This window comes from Mustela nivalis (assembly GCF_964662115.1).
Source record: "Mustela nivalis genome assembly, chromosome: 9".
NCBI classification, from domain to species: Eukaryota; Metazoa; Chordata; class Mammalia; order Carnivora; family Mustelidae; genus Mustela; species Mustela nivalis.
This window is the reverse complement of record NC_139028.1, coordinates 12,932,564-12,949,201: the sequence shown is the minus strand read 5'-3', so window position 1 is coordinate 12,949,201 and position 16,638 is coordinate 12,932,564. Positions and strand designations below refer to the sequence as shown.

General features: G+C 39.6%; 1 protein-coding gene across 1 annotated transcript in view; it reads right to left on the bottom strand.

The window, feature by feature from the left end:
- The window catches only part of CUL5 (cullin 5), a 91,480-nt gene that overhangs the window by 41,734 nt on the left and 33,108 nt on the right, over positions 1-16,638 (bottom strand). The window contains exons 3-7 of the mRNA XM_082683227.1: positions 9,623-9,722; positions 6,866-7,042; positions 4,721-4,862; positions 3,183-3,328; positions 3,018-3,098 (exon numbers count right to left, since the gene is read on the bottom strand). Of these exons, the coding sequence (XP_082539353.1) occupies positions 3,018-3,098; positions 3,183-3,328; positions 4,721-4,862; positions 6,866-7,042; positions 9,623-9,722 (646 nt within the window). The remainder of the gene's footprint in view (positions 1-3,017; positions 3,099-3,182; positions 3,329-4,720; positions 4,863-6,865; positions 7,043-9,622; positions 9,723-16,638) is intronic.

Sequence of the window (16,638 nt, the reverse complement as noted above, 5' to 3'; positions counted from 1 at the left end):
TCTTTCTAACTATTCAAATAATGCTGTTGATACTTGATTTATATCAGTACTTGGTGACTTTTTTGGTTTATTGTTCTTTCCATCACAACATACTTCATTTTAACATGTATAATTTCTCTCTGAAAACAGAAACTATAAATCAACAAATATATATATAATAAAGGTTATATACACAGTATAAGGGCCTTAGCTCACTGAGGTATATAAACAGTAAAGCATCTTCATTAAATCTGAAATTCCCAATGTTATAATTAATCCTACAGTTTTGGTACTTGATTTCTCCTCTGAACTAAATATTGTTGTGCAAACTACATATTAGTCCATGTTGTTGAAAGTTAAGAGAGTGATAACCTTTGAGGAAAAGGACCCTAAGAGTAATTCGGAGGGAGCATGATGGATGATTTCTGAATTGCTAGTAATTTTTGTTATGGTGATTTTATAGGTATACTCACTTTCTAAGAATGCATACCTGAGATTTCTGTGTGCTTTCCTGTTTATATCTTAACACTTGAGTCAAGAGTTAGTTTTTAAAAATAAGCAGAAAGTCAAAACAAAATAAAAACAAACCACACAAAAAGACCTCCTACATTCCAAATAAAGTACGGTTTCTTTGGAAGCATGCTGTATTACACTTAGGGTCTCTCTGTTGAAAACAGTAACAAAAAACTTATCTTCAGAGCCCTAAAGTCATTCAGCTTGATAAGATGCTCACACAATTTGGTAACTGTGGAAAAGCAAATTCACATCATCTATTTTAACTTTTTCTGTGTGCACGCATTCTAAAGTCAAAAGGGAGGGGCTCTTGGGTGGCTCAGTTGATTAAGGGTCTGCCTTGGGCTGGGGTCATGATCACAGGGTCCTGGCATCAAGCCCTGCACTGGGCTCTCCGCTCGGCGGCAAGTCTACTTCACCCTCTCCCTCTGTGATCTCTCTTGCTTTCACTCTCTCTCAAGTAATAAATAAAAATCTTTAAAAAATAAAAATAATAAAAATAAATGAAGTAGAAAGGGAAGCTTACATGTGCTATACCAACTGTCATGTGTATTCGATTCTCTCTACCATTTCTCATACTCTTTTTCTTTTTTTTTTTTTTTAAACAGACTTTTTTTTTTTTTTAAGATTTTATTTATTTATTTGACAGAGAGAGATCACAAGCAGGCAGAGGCAGGCAAAGAGAGAGAGAGGAGGAAGCAGGCTCCCTGCTGAGCAGAGAGCCCGATGCAGGACTTGATCCCAGGACCCTGAGATCATGACCTGAGCCAAAGGCAGCAGCTTAACCCACTGAGCCATGCAGGCGCCCCTCTCATACTCTTTTTCTTGCTTTCTCTTTTTCTTAGACATCTATTTCATATGGATATGATACATCTGTTAAGTCATATAAACTAGAGGAGAAAAACAACAATTCCATCCTACTGAAACTGCAACATCCCCACCCAGATGCTGTGGGCACATGGATCAACTCAAACTCCTCACACAAACTCCTACTTCTCCATCGGGACTGGGACTTACTCTTCACCGGACCTTCCTAGAGCCGAGAAATTCCCCCAGGCCAAAACTCGGCCAAAATTCCCCCAGGCCAAACACTAGGACTCCATTCCCTTGACACCCAGGCCCACCCATATGACCCCAGGTTCCACCTCTGGGTGGGGCCTCTTCACCTCTCTCCTCTTCCCAGCTCCGTCTCCGTCCCCGTCCCCGGGGCTATAACCCTATGCGGTACTCCTAAGCCCCCGCAAGAATCACTGCAAAAACCGGCTACCTTCTCCTCTTCTCTCTTCCCCAGCCCAATTCATCTTTCATTTCGTCACCAGACTACCCCCCCCACCCCCGAGGGATAACTCTGAACATGGCACACTTGCTTAAAAAAATACTCAATGGCCTTTCCCTGCGTTCTGGATGAAGTCCAAGCCTGGCTTTATATTACTACAGAGAATTTCTATAAACAACCACAAAAGTAGTCCTCTTTTCTAGCCAACATCAAAGTTATTTTAGCCACTAGAAGAGGAAATATACTGTAAGTTACGCAAAGCAAGACAAACTGAAAAAAAAAAAAGGGGTCAGGGGGAGGAGGGAATTCCAATTCAACCTGTTTTTCTGGACAAGGCATAAACATGACTATCATTCAAGATGGAAGAACCAAAGAATAGTCAGAAGCAAATAAATAAATAAATAAATAAATCCATCCAGAGTTGGAAAATGGTCACAGGCAAACAGGAACATCGCCTCCCTGAATGTAAATCTAAATCTAGTCCCTAAGCTGCAAAGGCTGAAAGGAATTAGAATAAACACCACTGCTATATGTGAGCCATTTCTCAGACTCTTGGTGAGCCTGACTCTTGTTTTCCTGACTACAGCATATTTAGGTCATTCTCTGTAAGAAAACACTTAGGACAGATACTGTATCAAGGCTACTACCTCTGATCAGTTTTGTTTTGTTTTTTTTTTTAAGGAACTTAAAGTATAAAGAAAAACAAAATAACAATATAAAGACTGATGTTCCCTGATCAAGTAATATTTTATCCTCATGACAAGTTTGAAAACATCCTCCCATAACAAGAAAAAAAATCCCCTAGAAGTAATGATTCGACTGGTACTAATTCAGTGTTCACAGCCACTTTACAGAACATAATCACTGTGAATAACAAAAAACAACTGTATCTCTACAGAGCATATTTTACTCGCAACATGAAAATCACTAAAATGGTTAACTACAGATACACATATAACATAATACAAGGAGACGGTTTAAAAATTAAGTAAATTAAATGCAGTAAAGTCTAGAGCAGGGATGGCAAATAGATCTCTTGCACATCAGCTCCAAAGAATGATGACTAAGCTCCGCACGAGGCACTTGGCCAGCTCTGCTTGGGCGCACAGGCGAGAGGACTCACTGCATCAGTCACGCTGCTCAGAGGTGTGCGAAGTGTGAGTAAGAACACTCAGATCACGTATTTGCCATCCCTGGGCCACTGTGCTGGAAATAATCTCCAAGAACACACAATCACACAGTTACTTACTGCTTCAACAGAGTTACACTCCCGTCTGGTTTCTAAATAACGTAGTGCTCGCTTTTCCTCTTCTTTTAATTTAGCATCTGCCTGCCCAGAAGCAAAATAGCAATCATTTTTTAAGAATATCAAGAGAAGAGCTCAAATTATCACATATACTAAGTTCTGACTTACATATTTCATATAATTCTGTACACCATTTTGTTGTAAATACGAGGGTGCCTGTGTTCTATAAAATCTCTCTGTTGAATCCAAGTATGCCTTCTCAAAATTGTCCCTATAAATTTGAAGCTTATCCTCAGGATTAGAACAAAGGTTAACTGAAAAACAGAAAATAAAATTTTACTCTAATTATGCTTCAAATCAGTATTTTGAGTACAATAAATGAAGTAACAAATAGTAAGGAGTCATTATGTGCAAGGCACTCTGATCAAGCTCAAGAGAACATAAATCATGCAAGAGAAAATCCTCCTCTGTAAGAGACTTATAAAGGTAACAGCACAAGGTACTAAAGTGATAGTACAGGCAACATGGGCTACGGTATTTCTGAACAGGAGGGAGAGTGACTTCCAACGAGATGATCAAGAAACCATTCATAGCCAGGATGGGATGTGAGATGAGTCTTAAGGAAAAACTAGCACTCACACAGAAGCTAGTATAGTTACTAAGTATTGGGAAGTACAAGATCACAAGGCCAAGTTAAGGTAAAACGACCAGGTTGTCTGAGAGGAAAGCAAGGTGGAATGGGAAGTTAGGAGTGGCTGCGGAGAGCTGCAGCTCTCAGGCTAAGTGACCCGATTTCAGCGTCGTGTGCCATGAATGGTAAGAAAAATACTAACAAAATAGTACTTAAAAATTAATCTTGTAAACAGTTTATGGGTTAAATGATAGCAGTAAGATCACTAGAAGAAGACTGTTTCAAAAGTCCAGAAACATACACAGTATAAGCAGTGGTAGCTGAAATCAGAAGGAATAAATTTCAACAGCACAGCTAACAAAAGCCTATAGACTCTGATACCTAAAGAAACATGGGGGCAACAGAGAGAGCCAATCAGAGATAGCTGAAGGTTCATTAATACAACAAATTCCTACTGAGGCATACTCTGTGCCCACGCTCTACGTTCAGTAAAGCTACAGTGTCAACAACACCAGTTAGCTAAAGTATGATGACAGGGAGTCATCAGTCCCGGGAAGTAGTGCGAGAGAGGCCTGACCCAGTCTGGGGATCAGGAAAGGCCTCTGCCAGCAAACAGGGTGAGGATGACCTACAAGGAAAGCTGGAGGACAAGTATTCTCAGGGAAATTAGAGTATCTGATTTACAGACCAAATGAGAATATCATGGTCAGAAATGGAAAAGTTCACAGAGGAATGTGTACATGGAATAAACAAACTTCCTGAAAATGTAAGGACAAAACCAGTTACCACCTTTTCTGAGCTACTGATTCAAATCTACATTTCTCTAATTTAGGTCACTAAAAGGATTCACCAGCCAGGAAATAAGTGAAATGGAGAAAACCAGTATTAACCACACAAATATGGATTTTTCTGTATTTTCTTGGAGAGATTTAATACCTTCTCCGGGCTCTCAAAAGCACCCAGCACTAAAAATAGATGTGACTATTTGAGAGCACACATAACTCCAAACGTACTGTTCTACAATGGTCTCGGAATTTTCATAAAAAAATTATGATCATAAAAGTTCAGAACATACCATAGGATTCTCTTACTCCAATGACCAGCTGAGAATCAAAAGCTTCTCCTAATCTTTCTGCATGTACCAGCTTCATTGCACTATCTTGGAGTCTGTTTTTTATATTTGAAAAGATGGACTCATTCCATGTATCAAGCATGAGCTAGGAAAAAAAGAAATATGCAATCATCTCAATTATTAATATACCAGACACATACAGACACAAAAAAATTTAACTATAAACACTAAAAAAGGAAATCTAACTCTTTAGTTTATATTCACTTGAATGCTTGAGGGAACTAATGTATTTAAGTTTGGTAAGAAACACATGGTAAGGGGCGCCTGGGTGGCTCAGTGGGTTAAAGCCTCTGCCTTCGGCTCAGGTCATGATCTCAGGGTCCTGGGATGGAGCCCCGCATCGGGCTATCTGCTCGGCAGGAAGCCTGCTTCCCACCCCTCTGCCTACTTGTGATCTCTGTCTGTCAAATAAATAAATAAAATCTTAAAAAAAGAAAGAAAGAAAGAAAGAAAGAAACACACGGTAACTGTTAGCACAAATTTCAAAACCAACGTAACTGGACTTGAACTTCAGCTCTGCTACTCATTTACTAGGTTTCCCCTCTGTAAAATAGGACAGATAATAATACAAATTTCAAGTGGTTTTGTAAAAATTAAATATAGCAAAACATGGAAAAGGTTACCTCTCCTACAGTTAGAGGGTTAAATTTCAGTACTACTGGTGTTTGGAATGCTCACGTACATGTTTGTATAAACAAATAATAAATGCCAAAAGCACCAAATGAAAACCTGCGTGGTATTGGACGTTAAAAAAAAATACAAATCCACCTGACAGATGTTCAGTTTATATACACATCCACATGTATTATTATTCCAAGAAACTGTGTCAGATACAGAAACTGTATTAATGACAACAGCATCCGCACAAATGATGACATAAGCAGGTATGTGTCAGTCACTACGCACCCAGGACTGCTCTAAGGACTTTCCACACGTAACTCATTTAATCTTCAAACCGATAAAGAGGTACTGTTATCTCCCTTTTTAGAAATGTAGTGGGGTGCTGAGAGGAAAGCAAGCTTCCCCACACTTATACAGCTCATAAATGGCAACACTGGGATGCAAATCCAACAGGTCTGGTCCCAGAATCTATGCTCTTAATCATTAAGTGATGCTGATTCCCGTGACCAGTAGGGAATGGTATAAATTAAAAGAGTAACAGAAAAACAAGAGAGGACAAGATTAAGGAACTGCAAATTAAAAAGCACCCAGAAGTGTTTTCTTTTTCTTTTTTTGTGAGGAGGGGGATAATGCCTCACACTGCAGTCATTTCTGCCACCAGAGGACCCCTGGGTGTCTAAATTCACAACATCCCTGTCCACATCAGCACAAAGTTTAGAGCTGGGGAGGGACAGGAATGCCTACGCCACTATTTGAACACCTGCTTTGTTGCCATAACCAGCATAGCAAGTAGCAAGTTGCTTAAAGTTCAAGAGGCATTTTTCACTTTTCAAATCTACGTTTCCACTTCATTCTCAGAAGCATGAAATCATATGAGAATTGAAGACAGAGAGTTTAGGTCATTACTGATTGAAGAGTTGAAAAGAACACCTGAGATTCTACTTTCAAAGCTGAGTTCTTTCCATTAAATCACAAGGAGTTACTGGACACAGAGCTTCTAACTAGAAACCACGCAAAAATATGGAAATAAACACAGTACATAATAGTTCATGATAACCCTAATCAAGTAAAAAGGAGATCATGAAAGTAACAGTTTAGCCACAATTAAACACAAAGATACAAGAAGGTAACCTAATGAGAGACTTTGGAAAGAGGAAAAAAAGTAATCTACAGGAAGGAAACATTACAAAGGAGAAGAAGGAAACAGAATGCTGAAGACAGAGCCAGGAAAAGGAGAAGCAAGGTGGTAGTGTGTGAGGACACAGACCCATGTGATGTAATGCAGGAGGAGTGTGGCTAAACGTGGACGGGACAGAGTCAGTGGTATTCTGTAAAATCCAGCAGCAGTCGAGAAGGGATTTATACATCAAGTAGAAAAAACCACTGAAAGTCTGAATTACTTTCTGAAGTTTAAAATCACCCTCTTTCTGAAGAATATTAGGGTCAAAAGTGCAAAAGTTAACTTACTTTTCGAACAATACTGTCTTCTACAGTTGATTTTTTATTGCTGCCCTGTTTACCCATTAAAGTAATCTCCAGCTGACAGAAAGGCTTCGGTAAAATATCGCACTGTGTAAAGAATTTTCGCCATTCAACAATGTATGCCTTTAGCAAAGCTGTATCATCTTGATGGCTCAGTACTCGCTGGAAAAAAAAAAAAATAGAATTGTATGAACTTCAAATATATACAGGTAGGTGCTTGAAAGAATAACAGAATCTACTCATACTATAAATACATTTATTGTACAAACTATATTATATCCAAGAGAAATTAAAACACATATATACCCAAGAAAAATAAAAACATGTTCACAAAGACTTACTTTGACAATCATGTTGGTACATACATAAAATCATAATATACACATGAAACTAAAGAAATGTTTTATGTCAACTATATCTCAATAAAAAAAACCTCCTAAAACCCTATATCCCTTAAGCTATCACGTTTTTATCCTCCCATAAATACCAATTCCCATCATCCCCTCCCTGGCCCCAGTGACCACTAATTTACTTTCAGTGTTTATGCACTTGCTTGTTCCAGACTTCCACATGAATGGAAACATGTAATATGCAGACATTTTTGTTCTAAGATTTTATTTATTTATTTATTTATTTAGTGGGGGGCAGGGAGGGATGGAGGGAGCACATGTACATGAGCAGGGGCAGAGGGAGAGAGGTAATACCAAGCCCACCATTAGCTTAGTGCAGAGCCCTACCCAGGGCTTGCTCCTACCCTGAGATCAAGACCTGAGCTGAGATCAAGAATCAGAAGCTTAACTGACTAAGGCACCCAGGTACCCCTATAAAATACAGACATTTAAAATTGGCGTCTTTCATTTTACAGTTTCAAGGGTCTCTCAAGTCCTAGGATGTATCAATACTTTATTCCTTTTATGGCTGAACACTATACCATTTTATAGATACACCACACTTTGTTTATCTATTGTGTCCACTGATAGACTTGTGGGTTGTTTCCTGCCATTGGTTATCATGAAAAATGCTGCTATAAATACCTACATCCCAAAAGAAGTTCATAAAAAAACCTGTCCATAGTCAGCAAGAAAAAAGTGAGGACTCAAATATCAGAAATGAAATAGGAGCCATTACAACTGCTAACACAGAAATACAAAGGACTGGAGCTCCTGGCTGCCTCAGCTGGTAGAGCACACAATTCTTTTTCTTTCTTTCTCTCTTTCTTTCTTTCTTTCTTTCTTAAGATTTTATCTATTTGAGAGAGAAAACAAAGAGTATGAGTTGAGGGGAGGGGCAGGGGGAGAGGGAGATGCAGACTTCCCTGCTGAACAGGGAGTGCAATGTGGGCCTTAATCCCAGGACCATGGGATCATGACCTGACTCAAAGTCAGATGCTTAATCAACTGAGCCACCCAGACACCCCAAGCATACAACTCTTGATCTCAGGTTTGTGAATTCAAGCCCCACTCTGGGTGTGGAGCCTAACCTACAAAAACAACAACAGCAACAACAACAACAACAAAGGTTCATAAGAGACACCTATAAACAATTATCTGGCAACATATTTGACAACATAGAAGAAAGAGATAAATTCCATGAAACATACTCCTACTAAGAACTAAATTATGAAGAAACAGAAAACCTGAACAGACCAATTACAAGCAAGGAGATTGAATCAGTAATGAAAAACCTCCCAACAAACTGTATTCCAGGACAAAATGGCAACGACAGTGAATTCTATCAAACATTTAAAGAGAAGTAATACCAATCCCTCTCAAACCTTTCCGAAAAACAGAAGAGGAGCAAACACTTCCAAACTCATTTAAGAAGTCAGTATTATCCTGATACCAAAATCAGATAAGGATGGCACAAAAGAAGAAAATTATAGGTCAATATCCCTAAAGAACACAGATGCAAAACTTCTCAACAAAATATTAGGAAACCAACTCAGCAGACATTGAAAGACCATATATCATGAGCAAGTGGGATTTATTCCAGGGATACAAGCTTGGTTAGTTCAACATCCACAAGCGAATCCATGTGAAACACCACAGCAACAAAGCAAAGTAAAAAAAGCATGTGATCATCACAAATAGACACAGAAAGAGTATTTGATAAAATGCAACATCTATTTTCAATAAAAACTCTTAAAAAGTGGGATAAAGGGAATGTACCTCAACATAATAAAAGCAATATATGACAAACCACAGCTAAAATGAAAGTCTAAGATCAGCAACAGGACAAGAATGCTACTCCCACCACTTCCATGCAACACAGTACTGGAACAGCAATCAGATAAGAAAAAGTAAAGACATCCAAGTCAAAAAGGAAGAAGTTTAAAAAAAAAAAAAAAGTGAAACCATCATTATTTGCAAATAACATAAGATAGAGAAAATGATGATGAGTTTACCAAAAAACTGTGAGAAAAAACGAATTTAGTAAAAATGAATGATACAAAATCAATATACAAAAATCTGTTGCATTTCTATACACTTAAACTATCAAAAAGAAAAATTTTAAAAACAATCCCATTTACAACTGCATCAAAAAGAATAAAATACGGGCACCTGGGTGACTCAGTCAGTCCCATGTTGGGTGTAGAGATTGCTTAAATAAATAAACTTTAAAAAAATTTAATTAGCAAATGTCAAAAGTCAATGTGATATTTTAAAATTATTTCTGGAGGTCCTACAGCAGAAAATAGGATATTCTCTAAATCTTAAACTTAATCTAAGATACAGAACTTACTGCCTGTGCTTGCTTGATAAACTCAAGAATATCTTCTTTTAAAGCCTGATGAATTTTTGCTGGACCTTTATCATCCCAGAGACAGACCGCATGCACATCCCTGTAAAAATAAAGCAGGTAAACAGAAATGAACACTAGACCAAGAACAAAGACAAAATCCCCAGCAAGTTCTGTAGGAATACAGTTTCCACGGACCACGCTGCACCCAGCTGAGTGGAGAATTCATCCATAAGAACCACAAGTTCTTTGTTATCTGATACACAAATTTGTTTCTACTTTTATTTTACTTTCTTTGTCACTGTTTTCCTCCTTAAATCTCTGCTTACTGTTTATCTTTAATTATAAACGCATCCTTCTGTCTTTAAATCCCACACCCCACGGTTAACCACTATAAATTAGTTTCTCATATAAAGTATAAATTGTTTTATTTCTATACATTATTTTAATTTTTTACAATATATGTAAACTATTCTCTTTAAAAAGAATCAGTCATTTAAACAGCAAATCTCTTAACTTCCCCCATACATTTGTTATTTGTTATATTTACACATGAACTACTACTGTATCTCCTTTATTTAAAACAAAACAAAAAAACAAAAGCTCTCCTAAACTGAGATAAAAAACCTCTGAACTTACGGAGTTGACAGTAGAGATATTTATTTAACAGTAATACAACATATTCAAAAACTAATTTCTTAATTATCAAGTTACAGAGTGGGTGAACTCCTAACAAAAGGATAGAGTCTTATTATCGAGGATGCTTTTATTAATGCTCCCCAGTGACTCACACAGTACCTAATGGGACCACTGCTATTAAAAAAATGCCTAAGAAATCAAAATAAGAGATCTCTGGAATTGTAACATTGTAACAACAGCCAAATAGTTTAAGTCCGGATTCTCAGGGACATCGTTATAACTCAGTGTCTGCATATTATTCATTTGAACTTGCTTTTGTCTCTGTTTAAATTGAACTTTCAGCTTAAGAGTGGTATCTCTGCTCACTGCCTAGTACGTAGCGAACACAAATATTTGCTAAATAACGACACAATACATAACATGTGATTGCTTACTATGTGCCAGTTACTATTCTAAGCTGTTTTAATTCATTTAAAACACATTCATTTAAACTCCCTTCACCACAACTCTGAAGGGAGTACTATTTTTATCACCATTTTACAGATGGGGAGACTGAGGCAAATAAAGGTTAAGGAACATTCCTAAGTTACAAAGCCAGTATGTGGTAGAACTGGGACAGCTCAGCTGGCGTCCAGAGGAGCAGGGCAGGTGGGACTCACAAAACCATTCCCCCAAATTTACTCCTGCACTTCTCCAAACCAACCTTTCCACAAACAGTAGCCAAAGTGAGGCTCTGAAACAAATCACATCCTATTCACTCTCTGTATAAAAGCTCCAATGGCTTCCCACCGACCTGTGAGTCAACTACACAGCGGGCAGCTGACACCCCTGCAATCTCAGCTCATGACTAAAGGAATCCAGAGGTTAGAAGAACATGACACAAAAACAGGCTGCCTGTAATTCAGTGTACGGCTCCCATGCATAGAAACACAAGATGGTTCTGGAACCCAGGAAGGGTGAGAGCTGGAAGGGGGGCGTTCCCTGAAAGAGCTGGTTTCCTGAGCTTCATCTCAAAGAACAAGCAGGAGTTTGTCAGGCAAAGGTATGAGGGCATGAGGGAAGGAGATTTTATGGAGAACCAGGAGCACGAGTAAAAAACTGTGGCTCACTGTGCCGCAGGCAGGGAATCGGCGTGCTCTGCATGTGAAGAGGGGAGTGGTAAGCAAGAAATGGAGCACACTAACCCTTCCCCCCTACACACCACATTCAGTCACAGTCCTGCTGTGTCCATCCCCTAAAAGTCTCTCTAGTTCGGACATGGGCATCCACTACGACTACCAGAGTCCCCATCACCACTGCCTCTCACTTTAACAAACACAGGCTGGGCGCCTGGGTGGCTCAGTGGGTTAAGCGACCGCCTTCGGCTCAGGTCATGATCCTGGAATCGTGGGATCGAGTCCCGCATCGGGCACCCAGCTGCATGGGGAGTCTGTTTCTCCCTCTGACCCTCTGACTGTCTCCCCTCTCATGTGCTCTCTCACATAAATAAAATCTTAAAACAAACAACAAACACCCCCCCACACACACAGGCACTGACCACTCACCATGGGGCAGGCACTTTGCAGAGTGACTCAGGTCCGTGTAGGGCTCGCCAGAAGCGGAGGGGATTAGACAGGCAAGAGATTTATGGAGGGAAATGGAGGTGAGGGGAAATGGGAAGTGTACTGTGAGAAGCCCACAAAACCAGCCTGATCGCCGTAGGGCCGAACAGAAAGGACAGCCGGGTATGAAGAGCGTCAGGCCGTCAGGCAGTTCTAAGAAAACGTGGTAATGCTATTACCGGGAGTTTGGGGGCAAAAGTCATGCAGCAGAGGAGTCTGATGCCACCCTGGAAGCTATGCCACACTCCAAGTACCGCCAGGTATGCATGTCAGAAGGGTTAAAAGGCGGCTTGAATCCGTAAGACAAGAGGACATGGCGTGGTGAAGAACGCGGGATCCATCCCCCCGGGGCAGTTGCGGTCATGAGTGACTTGGCACACTCAACCTGGAGGTTGAGAAAATTTCTCCAGGTACTCCGAGGTGTTGCTACATCAGAAAAGAATGCCCTCACTACACTCAATCTTATTCAAAACACAATGCTACTCACCATTGCACAAAAGACCCAAGTCTCCTGTTAAGTCTCCTGGTCAATCTTCACACACATTTTGAAACATTTTATAATAACATACCTGAGGAACGGATTACGGTGATACCCCATGGTAACGGGTTAATAAACACCCTCTGGTCATACCTCTGTGCTCCTCTCCCTGATCCTACTCTCTGCCACCCTCCCCAGAAGTAGAGTGAACCTGTTATTATTTGTCAAGTTTTACAGAAGACTATGAGAATTTCTGAACTTCACAGAAATTGTATCTAACACGGGTATATGGGTGGCTCACTCAGAAAGCGTCTGACTCTTAAGATGGGTGTGAAGCCTGGTTAAGATTCTCTCTCTCCTGGTGGGCGCCTCAGTGGCTCAGTGCGTTAAGCCTCTGCCTTAGGCTCAGGTCATGATCTCAAGGTCCTGGGATCCCTGGGATCAAAGCTGCTTCGGGCTCCCCACTCTGCAGGGAGCTTGCTTCCCCCTCTCCCTGCCATTCCCCCTGAGTGTGCTCTCTGTCAAATAAAAAAAATGTTTAAAGATTTTTATTTATTTATTTGACAGACAAAGATCACAAGTAGGCAGAGGCAGGCAGAGAGAGAGGGGGAAGCAGGCTCCCCGCTGAGCAGAGAGCCCGATGTGGGGCTCGATCCCAGGACCCTGGGATCATGACCTGAGCCGAAGGCAGAGGCTTTAACCCACTGAGCCACCCAGGCGCCCCTCTCCCTCTTTTTTTTTTTTTTTTTAATTTTATTTATTTATTTGACAGAGAGAGACCACAAGCAGGCAAAGAGGCAGGCAAAGAGGCAGGCAGAGAGAGAGAGAGGAGGAAGCAGGCTCCCTGCCAAGCAGAGAGCCCAATGCAGGACCAGCTCCCAGGACCCCGAGATCATGACCTGAGCCGAAAGCAGAGGCTTAACCCACTGAGCCAGCCAGGCACCCACCCTCCCTCTCTTAAGAAAAAAGAAAGAAAGAAATTGTATCAAATAATAGTTTTTTTGAGTGATTTTTTTCACTCAACATTGCTTCTGGTATTTACCCATAATAGGTGCATGTAGTTCTAGGTCCTGTACTTAATCTGTTATATCAAATGATCAAATGGCATTTTAATATAAAGGGAAGGAATAATAGCAAGCAGTAAATGTATGAAATTAAATCTGAATGGTTAAAAATACATTCCCTTGGAATATATGACCAAAGTGCTTTTATTTATTTATTTATTTTTTAAAGATTTCATTTATTTGAGAGAGCGAGCATGAGAGGGAGCAAGCAAGCAAGCAGGAGCGGGGTGGGGGGAGCAGGCAGGAGAGGCAGGCTTCCCACTGAGCAAGGAGCCTGAGCTGGGGCTTGATCCCAGGACACTGCGATGACCTGAGCCAAAGGTAGATGCTAAATCAACTGAGCCACCCAGTCACCCCAACCAAAGTGCTTTTTTAAAAAAGGGCATGTTGTAAGCGAATTTCTTTTTAACTCCTCAACTATATTAGAAAAATAAGGAAGGGGGGAGGGTGGGAAAGCAAAAAAGTAAAGGTTTTTCAAAGGTTTTTTTTTTTTTTTTTTAAATTTAACAGACAGAGATCACAAGCAGGCAGAGAGGCAGGCAGAGAGAGAGAGGAGGAAGTAGGCTCCCCGCTGAGCAAAGAGCCTGATGCAGGGCTTGATCCTAGGACCCCGGGACCAAGACCTGAGCCGAAGGCAGAGGCTTAACCCACTGAGCCACCCAGGCGCCCCATGGTTCTTCAAAGGTTTTAAGGCAATAGAGAGAAGGGTTGGGAGAAGGGTTGGGTACAAAGAAGGATACAAAGAAGGTAAAAGAGAAAAGTGTAACCCTGGTATAAAAAAACAGGTATTTTGCTTTTGAGTAATAGTAACACTATTTGCCTCTGATGCAGAGTGAGAAAAAGGAACATAACCACTAATGGAAGTGAACTTTCAGATTAACAAAAATAACAAAAACAAAAAATGAAGAAACAAGAATATCTACTAAGTGATAAAGTTAGAGAAGTAATAAAACAAGAAAATCAGTCGTAGCATTAAATATGAACTCGAAAAATTTTCCCATTAAAAGACAGTATGTCCATCAAAAGGACCACTTATACGAGGTACCTAGAATAGACAAACTCACAGTGGCAAAGAGCTTCGATCTTCTGTGTGGGACGATGCAGACATTCCAAAAGATGGATAATGATGATGCTGGCACTATACTGTGAATGTACTCAATGTCAATAAATTGTAAAATGCCACTGAACTGGTTGAAGTGGTACATTTTGTGTAATGTACAATTAAAAAGGAAAAAGGACAGTGTATCTTAAAAGATACTAAGCAAACACAAACCAAACTAAAGCAGGATGACAATACTAGTATCATCCGAGGAGGAACTTTAGGTTAAAAGATCTAGAGAAAAGAAATATTATATAATGATAAAAAGCATTATCTATGAAGATAGATCCAACTATTTATATTACTTTTGTGTTACATTAATAATTAAGAATGAAAGAACTTGATACAAATACAACAGAAAACTTAAAACATCTTCACTTATATCAGTTAGGATACATTTAGCTAAAACATGAAATTCAATCAACAAAGGCTCCAATTATTATGTTATTTTTCTGAAATAACTAGAAGTCTAGACGTAGGAAGCGGCTAGCATCTGGAAATAAACTGAGAAAAGCATGTGTCTCTCTCCACTCTGCCACTTTAGCACGTTAGCCTCTAAAACGTGGACTGCGCCAGGCACATTAGTTTAATTCATCTGAAAAGCAAAACCTATCTCAGAAGCCCTCCTGTAAACCTATTTGTTGGAACTGTATCACATGGTGACAAAACAGCAAGGGAAGCCGAAGAAGTGAATATTACAATACGCAGCTGCACGTAAAGTATATAAGGCACATAAGGCCAGGAATGGGTGTTAGTCAGTAGCGTCTGCCCCAAGATCTCTTACCATCTGAAAAGCTAGACAAAAAAAAAAATTAAGGACAAAGAAGAATTTAAAAATACAATCAGTAGAGGCCCCCAGGTGGCTCAGGGGATTAAGCGTTTGCCTTCTGCTCAGGTCACAATCCCAAGGTCCCAGGATCAAGTCCTGCGTCTTTGTTGGGTGCCCTGCTCAGCAGGGAGTCTGCTTCTACCTCTCCCGCTGCCCCTGCTCATGCATGCTCTCTCTAATAAATAAAATCTTTTTAAAAAGTAAAACATTAAAAAAAAATTTTTTTAATATAGTTTTTCTCCTAAGAGCGTATGCACCCATATAAAATTTTTTTTTTAAGATTTTATTTATTTGTCAGAAAGAGAGACAGAGAAAGCACGCAAGCAGGCAGAGGCAGGCAGAGGCGGAGAGAGAGGCAGGCTCCCTACTGAGCAAGGAGCCCGATGTGGGACTTGATCCCAGGACCCTGGGATCATGACCTGAGCCGAAGGCAGTAGTTTAACCCACTGAGCCACCCAGGCGTCCCCCCATATAAAATTTTTAAAGAAATTTTTACAGGCTATTTCTCTTGATCACAATCCATAAATAAATAAGTGATCAAAGAAGACATCATTATTAGAAATTAAGTCCCTAGATAATGCATGGGTTGAACAACACAAAACAATTTCCCAACAATCGAGAGGGCAATAAAAAGGAAAACATCTCATACTGTAAAACCTGTGTAACAATAAAAGTAGTATTAAGAAAAAATATGTATAGCCCTGAATGCTTTCATTTGGAACAAAAAGATTAAAGAACTAAGAATTCATCTTAAACCAGAAAAAAATTTCAAAGTAACCAGAAAGAAGACATTAATAAAAAAACAAATTATGGGGGCACCTGATTTACTAAGTCAGTTAAGCAAGTGTCTGATTCTTGATCTCAGCTCATGTCTTGATCTCAGGGTTTTGAGTTCAAGCCCTGCACTGGGCTCTACGCCCAGCATGGAGCCCACTTACAAAAAAAAAAAATAAAAAAGCAAATTATGGATTTGAATGAAAATAAATTGAATATTCTTCTTCCCAACGAACTCATGTTTGCCTTTTCCTTTTCTCTGTTGTACAATTATTTTGTATTTCATCAGTTTTGGCTATTGTCTCTCCTTCCTTGTACTTTACTTAGTTTTAATATGCCAGCTAGCTAGCTTTGTCCTCATCTCTTGAAATGAGTGCTCAGATCATGGACTTTGAACCTCTTTTTTCTAACATATGGATTAAAGGCTATAAACTCCTTTATACCTAAGCCCTGCTTATGTGGATCAAACAAGTTTTGATATGATGTGTCTTACCAAAGTAATTTTTTAAACTTGCTTCTATGAAAACACCAATAA